At 52.3% G+C, this 15889-nt stretch overlaps 6 protein-coding genes across 6 annotated transcripts; 2 read left to right on the top strand and 4 right to left on the bottom strand.

Annotated features, from left to right (window-relative positions):
* Positions 1–1474: 1474 nt before the first annotated feature.
* BDV17DRAFT_260799 (uncharacterized protein) lies at positions 1475–2989 on the bottom strand. Its single transcript, XM_073757592.1, has 7 exons — positions 2934–2989; positions 2859–2885; positions 2650–2789; positions 2105–2591; positions 2005–2055; positions 1802–1901; positions 1475–1732 (listed from the first exon to the last, which is right to left on the bottom strand). Exons 1-7 carry the CDS (start codon positions 2942–2944, stop codon positions 1658–1660), a joined length of 891 nt encoding a protein of 296 aa, XP_073616546.1. The 5' UTR covers positions 2945–2989; the 3' UTR covers positions 1475–1657.
* A 157-nt stretch (positions 2990–3146) lies between these two features.
* On the top strand, positions 3147–5435 carry BDV17DRAFT_297928 (uncharacterized protein; the record flags this gene model as incomplete). Its single annotated transcript, XM_073763582.1, has 1 exon — positions 3147–5435. One exon carries the CDS (start codon positions 3147–3149, stop codon positions 5253–5255), a length of 2109 nt encoding a protein of 702 aa, XP_073616545.1. The 3' UTR covers positions 5256–5435.
* Positions 5436–6166: 731 nt separating this feature from the next.
* On the bottom strand, positions 6167–8957 carry BDV17DRAFT_297926 (glycoside hydrolase family 95 protein; the record flags this gene model as incomplete). The annotated part of the gene is made up of 4 exons (XM_073763581.1): positions 8689–8957; positions 8461–8628; positions 7265–8392; positions 6167–7203 (listed from the first exon to the last, which is right to left on the bottom strand). Exons 1-4 carry the CDS (start codon positions 8846–8848, stop codon positions 6167–6169), a joined length of 2493 nt encoding a protein of 830 aa, XP_073616544.1. The 5' UTR covers positions 8849–8957.
* A 982-nt stretch (positions 8958–9939) lies between these two features.
* Positions 9940–11772, bottom strand: BDV17DRAFT_290416 (zinc finger CCCH domain-containing protein; the record flags this gene model as incomplete). The annotated part of the gene is made up of 5 exons (XM_073761904.1): positions 9940–10698; positions 10754–11046; positions 11105–11405; positions 11576–11706; positions 11742–11772. 5 exons carry the CDS (start codon positions 11770–11772, stop codon positions 9940–9942), a joined length of 1515 nt encoding a protein of 504 aa, XP_073616543.1.
* Positions 11773–12334: 562 nt separating this feature from the next.
* BDV17DRAFT_290415 (amidase signature domain-containing protein) lies at positions 12335–13455 on the top strand (the record flags this gene model as incomplete). The annotated part of the gene is made up of 3 exons (XM_073761903.1): positions 12335–12602; positions 12710–12878; positions 13011–13455. The coding sequence occupies 3 exons, from the start codon at positions 12335–12337 to the stop codon at positions 13453–13455; spliced, it is 882 nt and encodes a 293-aa protein (XP_073616542.1).
* Positions 13456–14205: 750 nt separating this feature from the next.
* Positions 14206–15461, bottom strand: BDV17DRAFT_290414 (ankyrin repeat domain-containing protein; the record flags this gene model as incomplete). Its single annotated transcript, XM_073761902.1, has 2 exons — positions 14206–14874; positions 14937–15461. The coding sequence occupies 2 exons, from the start codon at positions 15459–15461 to the stop codon at positions 14206–14208; spliced, it is 1194 nt and encodes a 397-aa protein (XP_073616541.1).
* Positions 15462–15889: the final 428 nt, after the last annotated feature.

Genomic DNA, 15889 nt, shown 5'->3' with positions numbered 1-15889 from the left:
AGAGTCTCTTAACTAGACACTTTTCCAACTTGATTTTCCATAGACAGAAAAAAACTCAGCAATCATGGTATGCCTGCTTCAGTCTGTCCACACCTCAAATACTACCTGCCCACCCATAAGGGCAGTATCGAAGGCTGCACCTCCCTATATCCCCCTCAACCCCGACCATGAGACCGCCTGACAAACGCAGCTGTCACATCACGCTCCTCCATTGCTATTGCCACTGCCACTATCATCCCCAACTGCACACCCCAGAAGCAACTGGATGATCGTCCCCACAAGCTCCACCAAATCTTCGACAATGCCCTCATCACCATTATTATTCTGGCGCTTGACGGTCCGTCCCAATCCAGATGCAGTCTCCATAGGCATTGCTCCGCCCGGCGGCTTCGAAACCGAAACTGTCACCGTAATAGGCAGCAATGGCATCCTAGCCCCAGCCGCACCACCACCACCATTAGGAGTAGGGGAGCTAGTGGGAATCGCCTCGCCGCCATTATCACCAAGAATCGTATCAACAATCACGCAGAGGATACTGGTCACGGCATCACCCTGGCGTTTAGCGTTGCCCATCTTCTGGTTGTCCTGACGGCCGTTCTCGAACATGCTCATGTTGAACCCCATCCCCTCATTCATATCCATCCCAACATCGGCAGGAACACACCCCGCGCGATCAACCTGTATAGTATTGACAAGGACTTTATACGCGTGCGTGAATGAGGCCACGGCGTAGGCCTTTTCCTTGGGGATTGTAGAGGGGAACGGATACTGGATTAGGGAGTCGAGCTTTGTGTTCAGTTGGTTGAGTTGGGCGCATGTGAGCGGGCGGATGAAGAGCGCTGGGTCCACTGCCGCCATTGACATGGCTAGGGGGAGGAGCGGAAGCCAGGCGAGGAGAGCCGTGATGAATTTGAAAGAGGGGCGCTTTTTGTGGTTGAGTGAATTTGGCTGGGATTTCACTTGGTCTTGGTCTTGGTATGGTTGATTTGTGTACGCGGTGCTTTCGGTGGGGGCTGGTCTCGATTTGGCTTCGTTTTCGCTTTCCTATCAAGCTTTTTATATTGTTTCGTTTTGAGAAGTGCTTTCTCGGCTGGGCCGGGAAATTATCCTGATTCGAAGAGTAGGATTATGAAATCGAAATACCCCGGTGTATTCCTGGGCATTGCCTCTTATCTACCGACGCTCATCCTAGTTATGGTTCCCTTGCAACAACAGCCCTTTTCCGTTCAGGAGATGTGATGAGATCGGAAACCCGCATGGCAAATGCCGTGGAAAGCCGCTGGGAATATTGTGTGGTTGATATGCCGGTTTGCATTCCAAGTGAAGGGTGGTTACGGCGGACCCTTGGCATGAATGCTGCGCGACAGCCTAGATCCTATTTGTTCTCGTGATGCTACCCCAGACGCAGGCACGGCATGGTTGCCAATCGGACTGCCCCTGCATTGGACAATGTGATTGGACGTCCTCGAAGTGAGCCTGGTCGAAGCCTCGGCCGGTCCAGGTCGGCTCGTGGCAGGATGGCTTGCAGCCCAGCAATGACTTGAGCAAACACATGGTTCTCATAATTGCTTATATACATCAGAAATACGGCGGTACATTTATTCAGCAGTCAAACGACATTATTCCACCGCCCCTCTATGTACTCTTTCGTAGTCAATCACCAAGGAAGTTCCGTCCCATCAATGATGTTCAGGTACTTCCCGGACGTTTTCTCGCGCGTCGCACCGTCAATCTATCCCCCGACTCCCGTAAGCGGCTTTCTGAGCACAAGAATAATGTGAATGTGGGTTGGATAACTCACCGTTGCTATGGTCTTGGTGATTGCCTCCTCGACTGTATTAGGCGCCTCCTCCATGCCCATCAGCTGAGCGCCTTTATTTCCCATCTCTGTCTGGACGAGGCTGTGCATGCGACCCTTCTTAATATGCTGGTAAAAGTGCCCCAAGGTCTCTGGGAGAAGCTCAAGGGCTCCGAGGGAAGCTCGAAGGGAAGAGGAATACTCACCCAGGATGAATCGAAAAGGCAACCAACCACTTCTCAGACGCATGGATTCCTCTGGTCATAATCAGCATTTGGCACTGTCGGACAATAGGGGACGCCATACACAGTAATCCAGTTCATACCCGCTTTACTCAACGCATAAGGCGTAACGATCGATGTTCCGTACTCCGCACACCCACCAATCGACCCAGCCCCCGAGCTCATGGACGCCCATTTCGGGCTCCCCTGCGAAGCCTCTAGCAAACCCCTCGTTGCCTGGAATAACCGCAACGTCCCAATGGCATTGACGTCGAAAACATTCATCACGTCTTTGATCGCAACGGTCGCCGGGCTCCCGCCGGGGTACGCGAGCCCCGCATTGGGAATCACGATGTCGAGGTGTGTTATCCCAGCAGCGGTAATTGAGGCTGTGAGTTTGGGGTAGTCCTCTGCGTTGGTGCTTTCGAGGGTGAAGAGGAGGAGGCGCGAGCCTGGGGCGGGTTGGTGGTTGTTTAGGGTCTCGAGCGAGGGAGAGGTCGTGTCGCGGACTGTGCCGATGACAGTGTGGTTGGGGCGGGAGAGGTATGCTTCGACAAGAGCTTTGCCGATTCCTGTTGATTCTGGGTTAGAAGTGCTCGCGAAGGCGACGGGTACGTAGGTAAGACCTACCTCGGGCGACGCCGGTGATGAGGACGATTGTTGAGTCGGACATGTTAGCGATGGTAAACGAGGATATGGGGAAGTGAGTACTGCTTGTGGAATGTAGTGAGAATTGGATACTGGATGGTTCTCGGGGGTCATTTATATAGATTCCCACCATTCAGCCCACCTCCGAGCAGCGTTGGTCGTATTCGGACGAAGGACGGGTTAGGGCTTACCAACTCGTCCGAGCCGCCCAGCACCGCCCATGCCGCTTTCAGCAAACTCCCAAGCAAAATAAGGCATCGACTTACAGATCCACCATTTGCGTCGTATTTCGCTGGGCTTCGGGGGTAAAGCTGGTGTCAGCTTTCGCTATCTTGGGTTCATTCTCCTAGTGATGCCGAGCATTCGTCCGAGTGTGGGCCTGCAGCAGTGCTTTTTGACCGGGGATGACTAAGCAGATCTCGGGCAAAGAAGCTCGGACGAAGCTGGCCTCGACCAAGCTGACATTCAGACACCAGATCATGTCTCATCCAACCTCGGAGTCGTCCACAAAGCGACGGAAGATTCGCAAAGGAACAGCCAGTTGCTGGGAATGCAGGCGCAGAAAGGTGCGATGTAGTCTCGTCGACAGCCCCGAGTCTGTCTGTCGTGCCTGCCAGCGCCGCGGCACCAAATGCATCACCCAAGATCTACCAGATGAGGGTGATCAAGACATCCTGAGTGCTCCCCGGGCACCTGCGAGTCCCAGAATAAGGGACCTGGGCCCCAGTAGTCCAGCCGTAAGCGGGTCAGCAATCAGTCATAACCCGACCGCGCGCACGAGGAGTACGCATACGCATGTCCCACCTCGCACTGTCCCTCTTTCGGCTCCTGGCCATGCTCAGACGTCGCAGCATCAAACGCCAGTCTCTGAGGAACTATACGCCAGTCTCCCGCTTTATGAGGATATCCAAGTGCTACGCAAATTGAGCGCTGACGTTCCAATAACGTTCGACGCGTTCATCACTGTCCCCTATTCTGACATCGAGAAAAAGGGTCTCGATGAAACCGCCGCGCTGCTTGAAACACCGAGCGCCGAAACCCATCCGGTTCTTATCGCAAAATACATGCTTCGGATTGCGATGATCTTCCAGTCGCTAGACTTCAAAAGATCCGGGAAACAGCTCACTGCACTATCGGATGCACCGCAACCCATGACGAAACGGTTGGTGGAGACCGCAATCCGCTTGTTGACCAGTCGCGATGAGCTCCTTGGAACAGTGGAAGGCCTTCAATGCGTGATGATAGAGGGAAGTTATCATGCAAACTGCGGCAATTTCCGCGCTGCCTGGATTGCCTTTCGCAAAGCCATGTCCCTAGCGCAGGTCATGGGAATCCATCGTCCCGGCCACGGCCCGGTGCGCTACCTTGACCCTTGTCGCAAAGTCGATACCTCATTTCTGTGGTATCGCATTATCTACATCGATCGCTTTATGGGTCTTATGATGGGCTTGCCCCAGGGCTCGATGGATCGGTCTATGGCCGCCGAAGGAGCCCTCGCCACTGATACACCGCTGGGTCGGCTGGAACGCTTGCACTGCGTCATCGCCTCTCGTATTCTGGAGCGCAATGAAACAGATCTGGCAGATCTAGACACAATCCGGGAAGTTGACTACGATCTTCAGAAAGCAGCCGACACGATGCCTGCTGGATGGTGGGTGGTGCCCGACTCGGTAGGCCAGCCAAGCGCCGACAACCATAGCAATCCAGTCACTGTCCACTGGGACATCTTGCGCCTCCTCACTCAGATCTATCACTACGGTCTCATTAATCAACTTCATCTCCCGTTCGCCCTACGGTTCGCCAACACCGACCAGCCGCAACTCCACGAGTACTCCCAAACATCCTGCACTAATGCCTCACGCGAGATCCTCACGCGCTACGCAGCCCTCCGCAGCTCCAACCGAGTTGCACACTCCTGCCGCGTGGTCGACTTCTTTACTCTCTCCTCCGCACTCCTCCTCCTGATCGCACATCTCCGGCAACACGCGCGCAACCACGATCTCACCTGCGGCTTCAACCCCCTCGCGCACCAGCGGCAAAGCGACCGCGCACTGGTCCAGACGGCAGTCGACAACCTTCATAAAATCGCTTGGATAAGCCAGGACCGCATCATCGCCAACTCGGCCGATTTGATTTCGCGTTTGCTGGCTATCGAGGCTGAGGCTGCTAGGGGGCGAGCGTACAGCACGCAGAGTATAGGGAGCCCGGATATGGTCGCACAGGAATTGGAGAACGGGCCGCCTCCTGGTAATAAGGGGCTTCGCTTCTGTATACCTTACTTTGGTTTCGTTAAAATCGTCCCTGGTGGGCCTATCACGAAGGAAAAGGAAACAGGAGAGACGGCTGGCCGGGGAGTTGGTCAGCTTCAGACCCCTGAATCAGGCGAAGTGGTGGGATCCGATATGGATATCCATCCTCAGCCTGGTTTATTCGGGATCACGGGTTCCGACTTGCAGGTGCAGCCGTGGTATGCGTATCCCAGGTCAACAAGGGCAGACGACTGGACGTTGCAGGGTTTAGATATGACGTTTTTTGACTCTTTGTTTCAGTCCTTTACAGTGCCAGATGAAAACGCATCTGTCTTTTAGGTTTTGTCTCATAGCCGCTCAACCTCAGCGAGCAATTATTTAACAAACTTAATGAGTTGTCTCAACATATATTTTTTCCCTTTTTTTGGAATTGGTTTCATTCCAACCGAACCATGCCTCGCTCAGCCTTCTTAACTGCGGATACATCGACCGATACATAGTACTATTTCAATAACGCACTAGCCTAGAAGAACGACAGCATTGGCAGAGAGGATGAGGCCATGGATTTAAACGACGAAAAGGGGAATTATCCCAGTTTCTTGGAGGCGGGTATTACCAAATATCTTTAGCAGGTATATCAAAACCATATAAAAGAACGAACATCACATTAAAGATATAATTTCCACTCACTATCCGTCCCCAGGGCCCAGCCCAGTCAGCATCATAAGTATCCCATCAAAGAAGCGCAACAACACCAGCCGCCAAAACCGGCGCAGCAGTAATCATCGCCTGCACAGGCCCTGCAAACCCCGCCGCCGCACCACCAGGCGTCTCCGTAGCCTCCGGCTCACTAAACTTATCCACACCCCCTGTAACCAGAAGCTGATAACACGTAACCTGCTCAGAGTATTGCTTACGCACTCCATGGAGCACTTCAAAAACGCAGGAGTACTAAACGAGCTGCCCGAGGTAATGACGTTCTGTCTTGGGCCCCCTTTATCTACATGGGGGCGTGAAAAGGGTGCCAACTAAGGTTTTTATACAGCTATCCATATTATTCTCTCCGTAACTTTTGAACTACCTGTTTCTTGCTAGATCAAATTTCTCTCGCGTCTTGATTGATTGATTCCCAACGAGATCGTCAACTTTTGTTCTCTATGCCTCCATCCCGTACACTGGTATTGTATGAATGGCATTAGGCTTAATTTGATGCCCAGCGATTTATGTCTCCTCCACTCTCTACTAAAGACCTACAACTCAGCAAGAAGCCCCCCCTCCACATTAACCAGCCGAACCTTCTGCGTCCCCTTGCCTCTAGATCGGATGTTGACCCAATCAACAACGCCCGCCGCATCCCAGCCAAAGTCCACTCTCCCACCACCCCTAAGTCTAAGCCCCTTGACACTCCCATTCCCCCAAGCAGACGGTATCGCAGGGCCCAGCACGACCGTCCTCTCCACAGTAGAATTCCCGTCAGCATCAGACCCAGATCTGGATCCAGATCCAACCGGACCCGCAACTGGTAGATCCACAACCAACATCGCCAACACCGCGCCTGCAAACCCAAAATTCGCATCGATCTGAAACGGCGGACTGGTTCCCGAATACATGCTCAGCCCATTCCCCACAAAGTTCTCATCAATCGCATACCGCAGCTCGTCATACGCCATGGCCGAGTCATTCAGGCGCGCCCAGCACGCCGCGCGCCAGACCTTCGCCCACCCTGCGTTGGCATCCGCGGCGTTGCCCATACCACGGGATATTAGCGTTTCTCGAATCGCGTTCTGGATTGTTCTGTTCGTGTACCCGTGGCCGGATGACGCAATCGAGGAGCCTGGATACCACCCGACTAGATGAGATAGGTGGCGATGGGTGCTTTTGTTGTCATATCCGTAGCTTTCTGGGAGTTTCCATTCCTTTAGGCCGCCCCAGGTGGAAATGTGTAGGCCTTTGTCTAGACGGGTGAGGGCTGAGGTTATGGTGTTGGTGAACTGCATGTCACTCTCCTGTATGACCTTTTGGGCGGCGAGAACAGATTCAAAGACTTGGTGAATGAGCTGCTGGTAGTGCGTGCAGCCGAACGTTGTCGGTCCGGTCTCCGGGCTATTGCAGGGGTTTACGACGAGAGAGCCGTCATTGTAGAACCTGTCTTCTTGTAGAGAGGAGAGCCAGAACTCTGCTACGCCTTTCAGGAGTGGGTAGCCCTGTGCCTCGAGCCAGGCTTTGTCTTGCGTGTATTCAAAGTTGTCCCAGACGTGCAGCATCATCCATGCGGCTGCTGCTGGATCTATCTCAGTCATTAGCTAGTTATTTTTACCGAGTATGGTATAAAGTAAATTAAGACTTACAATTCGCCCACCCCGCATCCTCCTTCATAGCCGTGAACCCAAAAACATTCATCTCATTATGCACGACCCAGCCGCTCGCGTTATACAGCAGTCGAGCTGTCTCCGTGCCTCGCGGAACCCACGTATCAGCTATATAATTCCACAGGGCATGCTGTGTCTCCGCCAGCCCGGTCTGATCCGCTACCCAGTAATTCATCTGCAGGTTGATGTTGGCGTGGTAGTCGGCGCTCCATGCCGGGGAGAGCGACTCGGTCCACCGGCCTTGAAGGTTTGCGGGGAGCGAGTTGGGCCTGGAGGAGCTGAGTAGGAGGTGTCGGGCGTAATCGAAGAGGAGGGCCTCGAGGTATGGGTTTCCGTTGCTAATTTCGGAGTTGTAAGAATAGGTTTCGATTAGCTCGGCGGTGTCTTTGCTTGGGGAGTTTGTTGGGTCTGGTAGGTTGAGTGAGAAATCGCCCATTAGGTTTTTGTAGTCTTTGACATGACGGCCAAGAAGACCTTTATAACCTCTTGAGCTAGCAGCTGACACACTGGCATCGACGATAGGTCCAGGGTCTTCCCCCTTAAACGACCAGCCGCTCTCCGCATTTCCAGCTTTCTGGTCATAGCTTGTCGCTGCGCTGATGATGAGCGTGAGCTCTTTCCCTTCAGAAGCAACCTGAAGAACTCCTTCTCTTGAACAAGCAGCCGTTGCAAGATTAGCATCCACTACTTCGACAAGTGCAGCATATTTCATGCCTTCAGGCGGACCAGCTTGCGTAACGCCAAAGTGCCAAAAAGCGGCCCTCTCGCTATCGCAAGATGACTCCAGGAGACTCTCCTCAACCAGGAGATTCTCAACATTGATCGTCACATCTGGCAGACGATCATTTGACTTTAGATGATAGACGCACACTTGAGCCGGGTACGAGCAGAAAACAGAGGCCTCGAAGTCGGTGGAGCCATGGTTATTGCCGGTGCCGGTGCCAGTGCCGTTACTGACCGTGAAAGTAGTCCGGTGGACACCGTCCGATAGATCAAGTGTTCTCTGGTAATTTGAATAAGAACCAACTCCGTCGAGAGAGATAGTTATGTTCCCCAGCACGCGATTGGAGCCGTAATGGTCCCCGGTGCCGAGTAGTTCTGGCATATCTGTGAAATCAGCTCTTACTTAGTATGATCTATGATAGTCAAAGGGGTCCAGAGTGAACTTAACTAACCACCAGTTCCATTCTGGAAAATCCTCTCTCGGATTCTAGGGAGCGCGCTGTACACTGGGGATGAAGGGTTTCCGCCAGTGTAGTTCTGTACCTCGAAAGGTCCCCCAGACCATAGACTGTCGACATTCAGGTTGAGCTTTTCAGCACCTGGAGGCCCGAACGGGATGACTACAGCATCAATGGTCAGTATATGCTTAGCCAGAGTGTCCAGACTCGGTAGAGTATTACCTCCGAGCTTGCCATTTCCTATCAAATAGCCGGTCTTTAGAATATAATTGTCGTCCTCTGTAGTTCCGTAGGTTGCTGGAGACGATGATCTCAAGGCCCTGCCAGTAGAGAGTCCGAAGGTGGTCGCTGTGGCAGCGAGAAAAAGAACGGGCACTCTCATGACGGCCGGGATATAATGCACTCTGCGTGGAGAGTCAAAATCCTCCAGTGGATGTCGAATTGAATACCTCCTATAAATGGAAGCTGAAAGTCACTCGAGGTAATGTGGCGTGGTGCGCGTCAGTACCTATATAGCCTCGAGTTTCAATTACGCCTGCCAAGCACCGAGTTACAGTTTACCTGCAGAATGGATAAAATATCCCCTGTAATCTCCGCATTCTAGCACAGGTCGAAGCGGGGAAGTGGCCACCGGGTATTTTCCACCAACCAGGCTCTTATTATTTGCTCTGTTTTTCATAGTCAAAACTACTCCCGGGGCCATGATATGTTTAGTTTGCTTGATTAGGATTCCCCGCAGTGGAAGGGGGGATCTTCCCAAGATCGAGGTCAACCCGAACAACTTCGTCTATCGAGGCCAGAGGGCGTCTGGTATAACTGGAATGTAAGTCTTCCACTCGCCCCCCTGCCAGACTCGGTCGGGCATTAGTAGGCTTCTAAGGAAAGGTATCTCAGCTCGTTAAGTACGATAAACGGGAGGTCGTTTGTTCTTATGCAGGAGACACTTTTTAATCCCTTTGTGAACTTTACGGTATTGGACTCTAACGCCCTTGGATTACTCCAGGGCTGTGTCTAAGTCCAGGTACAAGCTATTCAAGAGAAGCGGGTACCTCCAGGGCAGTAAAGACTATAGGGGAGAAAAAAAATTCATTCTCTGTATGGCAGTGTATCTTGCTGCGAAGACAAAAAAAGGGCCTAGATGCATTCTGTAATGCCCAACGACATAAAGTACTAGTCAAAAAGATGAACCCGGCCCGGCCCGAAGGTTCAATGGCAGTCTGTGCAGGTCAATTCAAGCACGACACAAATTCAAAATACTGTTGCTAAGGATTACGCTACTCCGTGCTCCCTCATTCATAGTCTGTCTCGCTATGCCGTCGACCCATTCCCGTCCCTTGGTTCAGAAAAGGGGTTTCGTAAATCCTCCAGGTTCTTATGCTGAGTGCGAATAGATTGTAACATAAGCCCCGCCAACACTTCAGGACTGAGCCCGTCATGATGCTGTTCCATCGGCAATAGCATGCTCAATCGAAACTAGATGATTATCAACATCTCATCATCATCAGCCATGGAGTTTGTGTTCGCCAATTGCTCACTCTGGTCCTGTTCGAATCCGGATTCCGATCCAGGTTCAGACCCAGGTCCAGATCCTGATCCTTGACTAGCTGCATTCCCGTCATTCAATTTATGCTTTTTACCAGAAGGTCCACATTCATGTTCAGACGTAAATTGAAGCCGCGCAGTCGGCTTCACCCAACGAGCAACAACGACATCCAACGCGTGATCTGCTTGGGCAAATCTGCAAGGTCCAAAACCCCTGCAGCCACCCTTCTGACAGTGATGGCCAAAGTAACACTGTGGAGAGCGACAGTAGGCACCCTTGGAGCATTTACGCTGCCTCACAAAATACTGCAATGTGTCCAGGAGACCAGAACCGATTGAGCCGTGGTCGAATGCGCAGCTTTTGTTGGTGCAGCTTCCAGCGAGATGATGAGCGTTGCATAGCTTGGGCGATCTCGTACGTTGTGCGTAGGCATCCAGATTGACCTTGGATGGCATGGGCGTGTAGGGATCGATTCGCTCGCCGTACTTATTCACTGCGATGTATTTAAGCGAGCCGGTGTCTATGGAAGGAAGTGATGTAGCATAGAATTCCCAATTGCGGATGCCAGTCGTGGAACTCTTGACATGAGAGGGTATAGGCGGCAAGAGGCTGTCCCCTCCGTCTTTGGATAGCTGCTGACCTGGAATGATGTGTACTTTCGTACATTGATCGCCGTATCGGCAGATGCCCTGTATCATCATGTTAGTTGAGATAGCGGCGCCGGCGTGTAAGAGGACAGGATACCTTTTGGTAATGAGTGCAGACTATAGCAGTGGATGAAGTTGTTCTGCTGGACGATGGAATGGTAGACGGAATTTGGCTTTCAGTAATCTGTGTCGACATAAACACGGCGGGAAGCTCTCGCACAGCGAGCTCGAGACCGCTAAACTCACGATGGAATGAAGCAGCATTGATCAAGGTGATACGGTCAGATCTGTCACGGTACGGCGCGAGCATGGACAAATAGCTTGCATCGTGGCACCCAGCGAAGAAGACATGTTTACACTGGGCGTTATCGGCGAACAAGCGGAACGTTTCTACCGGAGTTATAGTTAGAGATTGGCCTGCAATGAAACACCCACAGAGCAACCTTACCTCTGATCTTGTGTTGGCCGCCTTCCTTCTTGTCGCCAGCATCCACGTAGTCAAATAAGTGCTGGGCGGCAGAGAAGCTCGAGGCAAAAGTCGAGAATGGCCGTGCTTCGTTTCCTACTAGTCCCGCACGGGCCAGAGTCTTTGACAGTTCGCGAATATTGGAATAGATGCGCACCATAATCCGACATTGACCTGCCTGGCTTCCGCGCTGCTCATGGACGAGTTCTCTGACGGCATCGTTCAGCAACTGCGCCGCTTTTCCTCCACCTTGTGCGCCAGCCTTGATGAGATGGTCCTTGAACTACTTGAATGTCAGCCAGAGCAGTTCGTTTAGAAACATGACCACTTCGGGAATATGCCTACCAAATAGCCATCACCATCGACGAGGACAAGGACAAAGGAGTCTCGCTCCAAAAAAATCAAACGTCAGAAGCCCGTAAAGTATGTACAGCGCGGGCATGCACCGCCTACCTGAGTCTTAACCAGTTCCCCGTACACCTCTCGGCTTTCCTCCTCTTCGTAGTCGCTCTTTGAGCGGTTGTAATCCTCGATCACGATCTGGAACTCATCGAGAAACTTCTGAACGATCTTTTGTGGTGCTTCTGATTGTCTTCCGTAACAGATCTGATGGTGGCACCAAGGGCCTGAATCTCGGCGTCCCCGAGCATGGTCGTCGTTGATCAGCGGTTCGGTGTGCAAAAGGTCCGTCGGTGGTGGAGAGAAAGAATGAAGAAGCGACGGCTGCGACGACAGAATTCAAGTCCGAAAGCCATCCCTCGCATGGAAGACGGCTTTCACCACTGCAGTCAAACATAATCTAAGCCTTGTTGTCAGGAAGGTGAAGAAGCGGGAGAGGTCTGCAATGGAGTGATGGAGTGGTGGTTGGATCACTGCAACATTGTGGCTCCCAGTGAAATGTGTTATTCCTAGGTAACAGTTATTGTTCCCAGCCTCAGTCACAACAGAGGCCACCTACCACCGGGATTAGGTTAGCAGTGTGTAGCATTAAGGATTTTCATTACTGCCGACTTTTACAAAAAGAACGATAAGAAGCCAAATACCAAGATAAGCGTTGTGGAGAGTTGGAGTAGGGCGTAATCCGTTCGAGATAAAGCCCTATCCACAGTGCTTAAAACCCATGTGGCCGCCACATGAAAAGTCACTGCATGCAGAACGACATCAAAATCTCAAAATGGCCTCTGTTCTATCAAAGACATGATCTAAGCGTCTATGTCCCTGACGGCCTTGTCGTCCTCGGCGCCCGAATTTGCGGCCATCACTAGCCCCAACACAGGCAATCAATTTGTCGGGCATTTCGCTGCAGGAACGTCTAATCTTAACTTCACCGACAATGGGGCCAGCAGTATTCAGGACGGACCACATCTTGCCCAAATCAGCGAGAACGCGGCAGACCTGGCGCCCGTATGCCGCATTCATTCCGACGAATACATGGCATTCATTAATGGCCTCCTCCCCAACGGCTCAAGCCAGGATACAAGTACGTTCCAATACGCCAGCGCGAACACATACAGCGACTCGACAATCGTTATCTCAGTCCCATCAAGACTGTTCAGCAGAGATGCCTTAACGGACGAATAACCCTAGCCGGCGTCCGCGTCGCGGTAAAGGACATCATCGACCTAAAAGGCGTCAAGACGTCTAACGGCAATCGCCCATGGTTCGAATTATATGATACTGTCAATGCCAATGCACCGGCAATGCCGCGCGTCATTGATCTCGGCGTGGCCATGATCGGGAAGACAAAGACGGCACAGTTTGCGAATTCAGATCGGCCGACTGCTGGTTGGGCTGATTATCAGCGAGTCTCCTAATCTCAAATGACATACCAATTTGTGTATAGCTCTGACAATTGTCGCATCCAGTGACGCACTCAACCCCCGTGGAGACGGCCGGTTCGGGCGCTGCAAGCGGCATACGACTGGGTCGACGTGGCAATCGGCACCGACACAGGCGGGAGCATTCGTATTCCCGCAGGCAAGAACGGAGTCTACGGGCTGCGGCCGTCGTTCGGCGCCCTCTTCTCCGTCATTGAAGAAGGCCAGTTCTTCGACGCCATGGGGTTCCACACCTGCTCGCCGCCGTATATGTTCTGGAGGCACATGCAGATGGTAGGCTTCAACCTCGTTTGGAGAGATCAGTTGCGAAAGGTGATTGAGCTGTTTCGCGCTGCGTACGCCGCGGCCTTTGGTGGTCGTTCTCCGTTTATTAACCCCTTCCCGGAGGCGCGGTATGCCTCTGCCGGGAGCGTGACGCAAGAAGATGTCGGTGTTGCATATAAACGATTTACCGACTTCCGCGAGTGGGTTCGGGGTGAACATTGTAAAGCCTGACGCTGGATCTTGCTCGGAGAGTCTCTTCGTTATACCTATGGCGACTGGGGAGACTGTAAGTCGATCCTTAATCTCCGCGTACGACTCTCGCATGGCGATTAATACATTTACCCCTCTAGTCATGTCGAAGCAACGCCTACTCGCCGCCAAACGTGGGTACATAGGCTAGCTTCACGCACTACTATTTCAGTGTCCAGTCGCAGGGTTCTGAAGTCACGCTGCCAATAGGCGAGGTCCCGTACCACAGCAACATCACGAACGTGGAGGAGAGGCTTCCAGTGGCGATTGACCTTCTTACGCATTGGAACTGTGATCTCATGCTTTTGGATCCTGCGAGGGCTTTGGCTGATGCGGGGATATTGAAGGAGGTCAAGTCTGGGAGGACGTTCATGGTGACGCAAATTCCGTCCAGATATCGAAATATAATTGTGCTTGGCTCAGAAAAGAGGAGTGTAATATATTAGGGCTATATTATAACCAAATGGGTATCTTCTATCTTAGGTCAAACGAACTTGGGAAGGGCTTTACACACAAAACCACAATCCAGGTAGCTTAATGCACTTTAATGAGAGCTGAGAAAGAAATGGGTGAAGTGCACCGGCGCATGCATAGTAATAATTAAAACTAGTAAGGCGACGAAGGTAGTCGGCGATCAACGTTTTTCTCGCAGCACTGGAGCCCGGATTGGTGGCGGATGCATTGTTGAGGTCGCTGAGAGCGCTGCAGACACCCTGAGGTCACAGGCTATCCTTATTCTTTTTGGGTTCTTTCCACTGGAGTTGACTTTGATTTATGCTGCTCCACACGGTCCGATAGCGCGTTTATCTTGTCCCGTTCTTCGTCCCGGATCTTCTGCGTATTGAGGGAATACATGTCTTGCGGTGTCGCCCCCTCAGCATCTTTAATAGTCTCGTCGGCACCTCTGTCCAGGAGTAAACGAAATGCTGATGGTGAACACCGAACGGCTGCCCAATGGAGCGCAGTCCGTTTCAGCAGTCCGGACGTCCTGTCAATCTCGTTAGCGGGGTTCTTGAGGAGTATGTCCAGGATCACTTCCTGGTCGCTTGTCAATTGCCCTGACCACAGTGTCGCGGCAATCAGCAAGGGCGTGAGGCCGAACGAGTTCACGGTATTAACGTTGGCGCCTTTGTAGAGAAGCATGCTGACAGCATATGGGCAGGTTTTGCTTACGGCGAGGTGAAGCGGGGAGTTGAGATCGTACGGGTCAGGGGTGTTGACTTCTGTGTTACCATGCAGATCGGCTTGCAGAATACAGGCCAGTGCGTCGAGGCGGTACTTCTCCAAGCTTCCTTGTGTGTCACTCTTGAACAAGGCGTGGATTGGGAGTTCGCCCTTTGTGTCGGGGATGTTAGGGTTAGCGCCGCCGGCAGCGAGATCCCTGATCAGGTTCGTGTGACCCTTGAAATTAAAGTCTCGAGGGCAAGATGCAGTGCACTTTTCCCAGTCCCAGATTGTTTGACATTTAGGTTGACACCATGTTCGAGTAAAGCCTGCACGCACTTATAGTGCTGTGGTTTTCCGCCGCACACCGCGTGGAGAAGAGGAAGCGGTCGTGGTTTCTTGCGAGTTCCCGGATTCGAACCTTTTCTGAGTACATAGCGCACTACTTGAGCTTTTCCTGCGCGGCAGAAGCTCTCGAGAAGTTTGTTGTCTCTGTCCAGCCAGCGGGTCAGATGAAGGCTCGCAAGTTCTCTCCAGTTGTCCTCGGTAGCCTGAGTGGTAGCGGCTTCCCACTTCTGTTTCATATAAACCGCTGGACTGAATATACCAAATTGGTCGGCGCTAGGATTGGCGTTATCCGTTCCCTTGTTCTTTTCATGACTGGCATTTTGCAGCGCGGTCTGTCGCAAGCTGAGGTTTGCTTTCTGCGGCCGGCTCCGCTGCTTGGCTGGTTGGCCCCTGAGCTGTTGGTTGAATGGCGTACGGTGAGCTTCGTCTCGTAGATTTAGGGGCCAGCTTCTCACTTTCAAGAAGCTCAGGCTCATGGTAGTCAGGCCCCTCAACACTGGCCTGATGATTGACCTCCTTGGCAGCCGCGGGCGTAGAACAAGACGCCTCCGGGAAATCTTCCAGGCTAGAACCATCGGAGATGATCGGCGATGTTGGCGGTGATGTGACTGACTGCTCCAAGGACTCTTCAGTCTGCCGCTAGTTGAACAGAAAGTTGTGTCGATGTGTACAGTCTCCACGCTCTCTGCGAAACGCACTGACGCTGCGGATTTTGTCGACCTTGTGCCATCATTTGGACGTATCAGTGTATTATCGGCGGGCTTGAGGACATCTTGATTTCTGCAAGGTAATGGCTTGTGCTGACCGCGCTTCACTAGGGGCGTTTGTGGGATTGTCAAATCCAATGCACTGCCTGCGGTCAGGTTCTTGAGGGGTGCCTCAAAGCCTACCAGTTAAGTACAAC

Source organism: Aspergillus undulatus (genome assembly GCF_047715775.1).
Source record: "Aspergillus undulatus strain CBS 261.88 unplaced genomic scaffold BDV17scaffold_18, whole genome shotgun sequence".
NCBI classification, from domain to species: Eukaryota; Fungi; Ascomycota; class Eurotiomycetes; order Eurotiales; family Aspergillaceae; genus Aspergillus; species Aspergillus undulatus.
The sequence above is the reverse complement of the archived record's forward strand: the minus strand, read 5'-3'. Positions and strand labels throughout refer to the sequence as shown.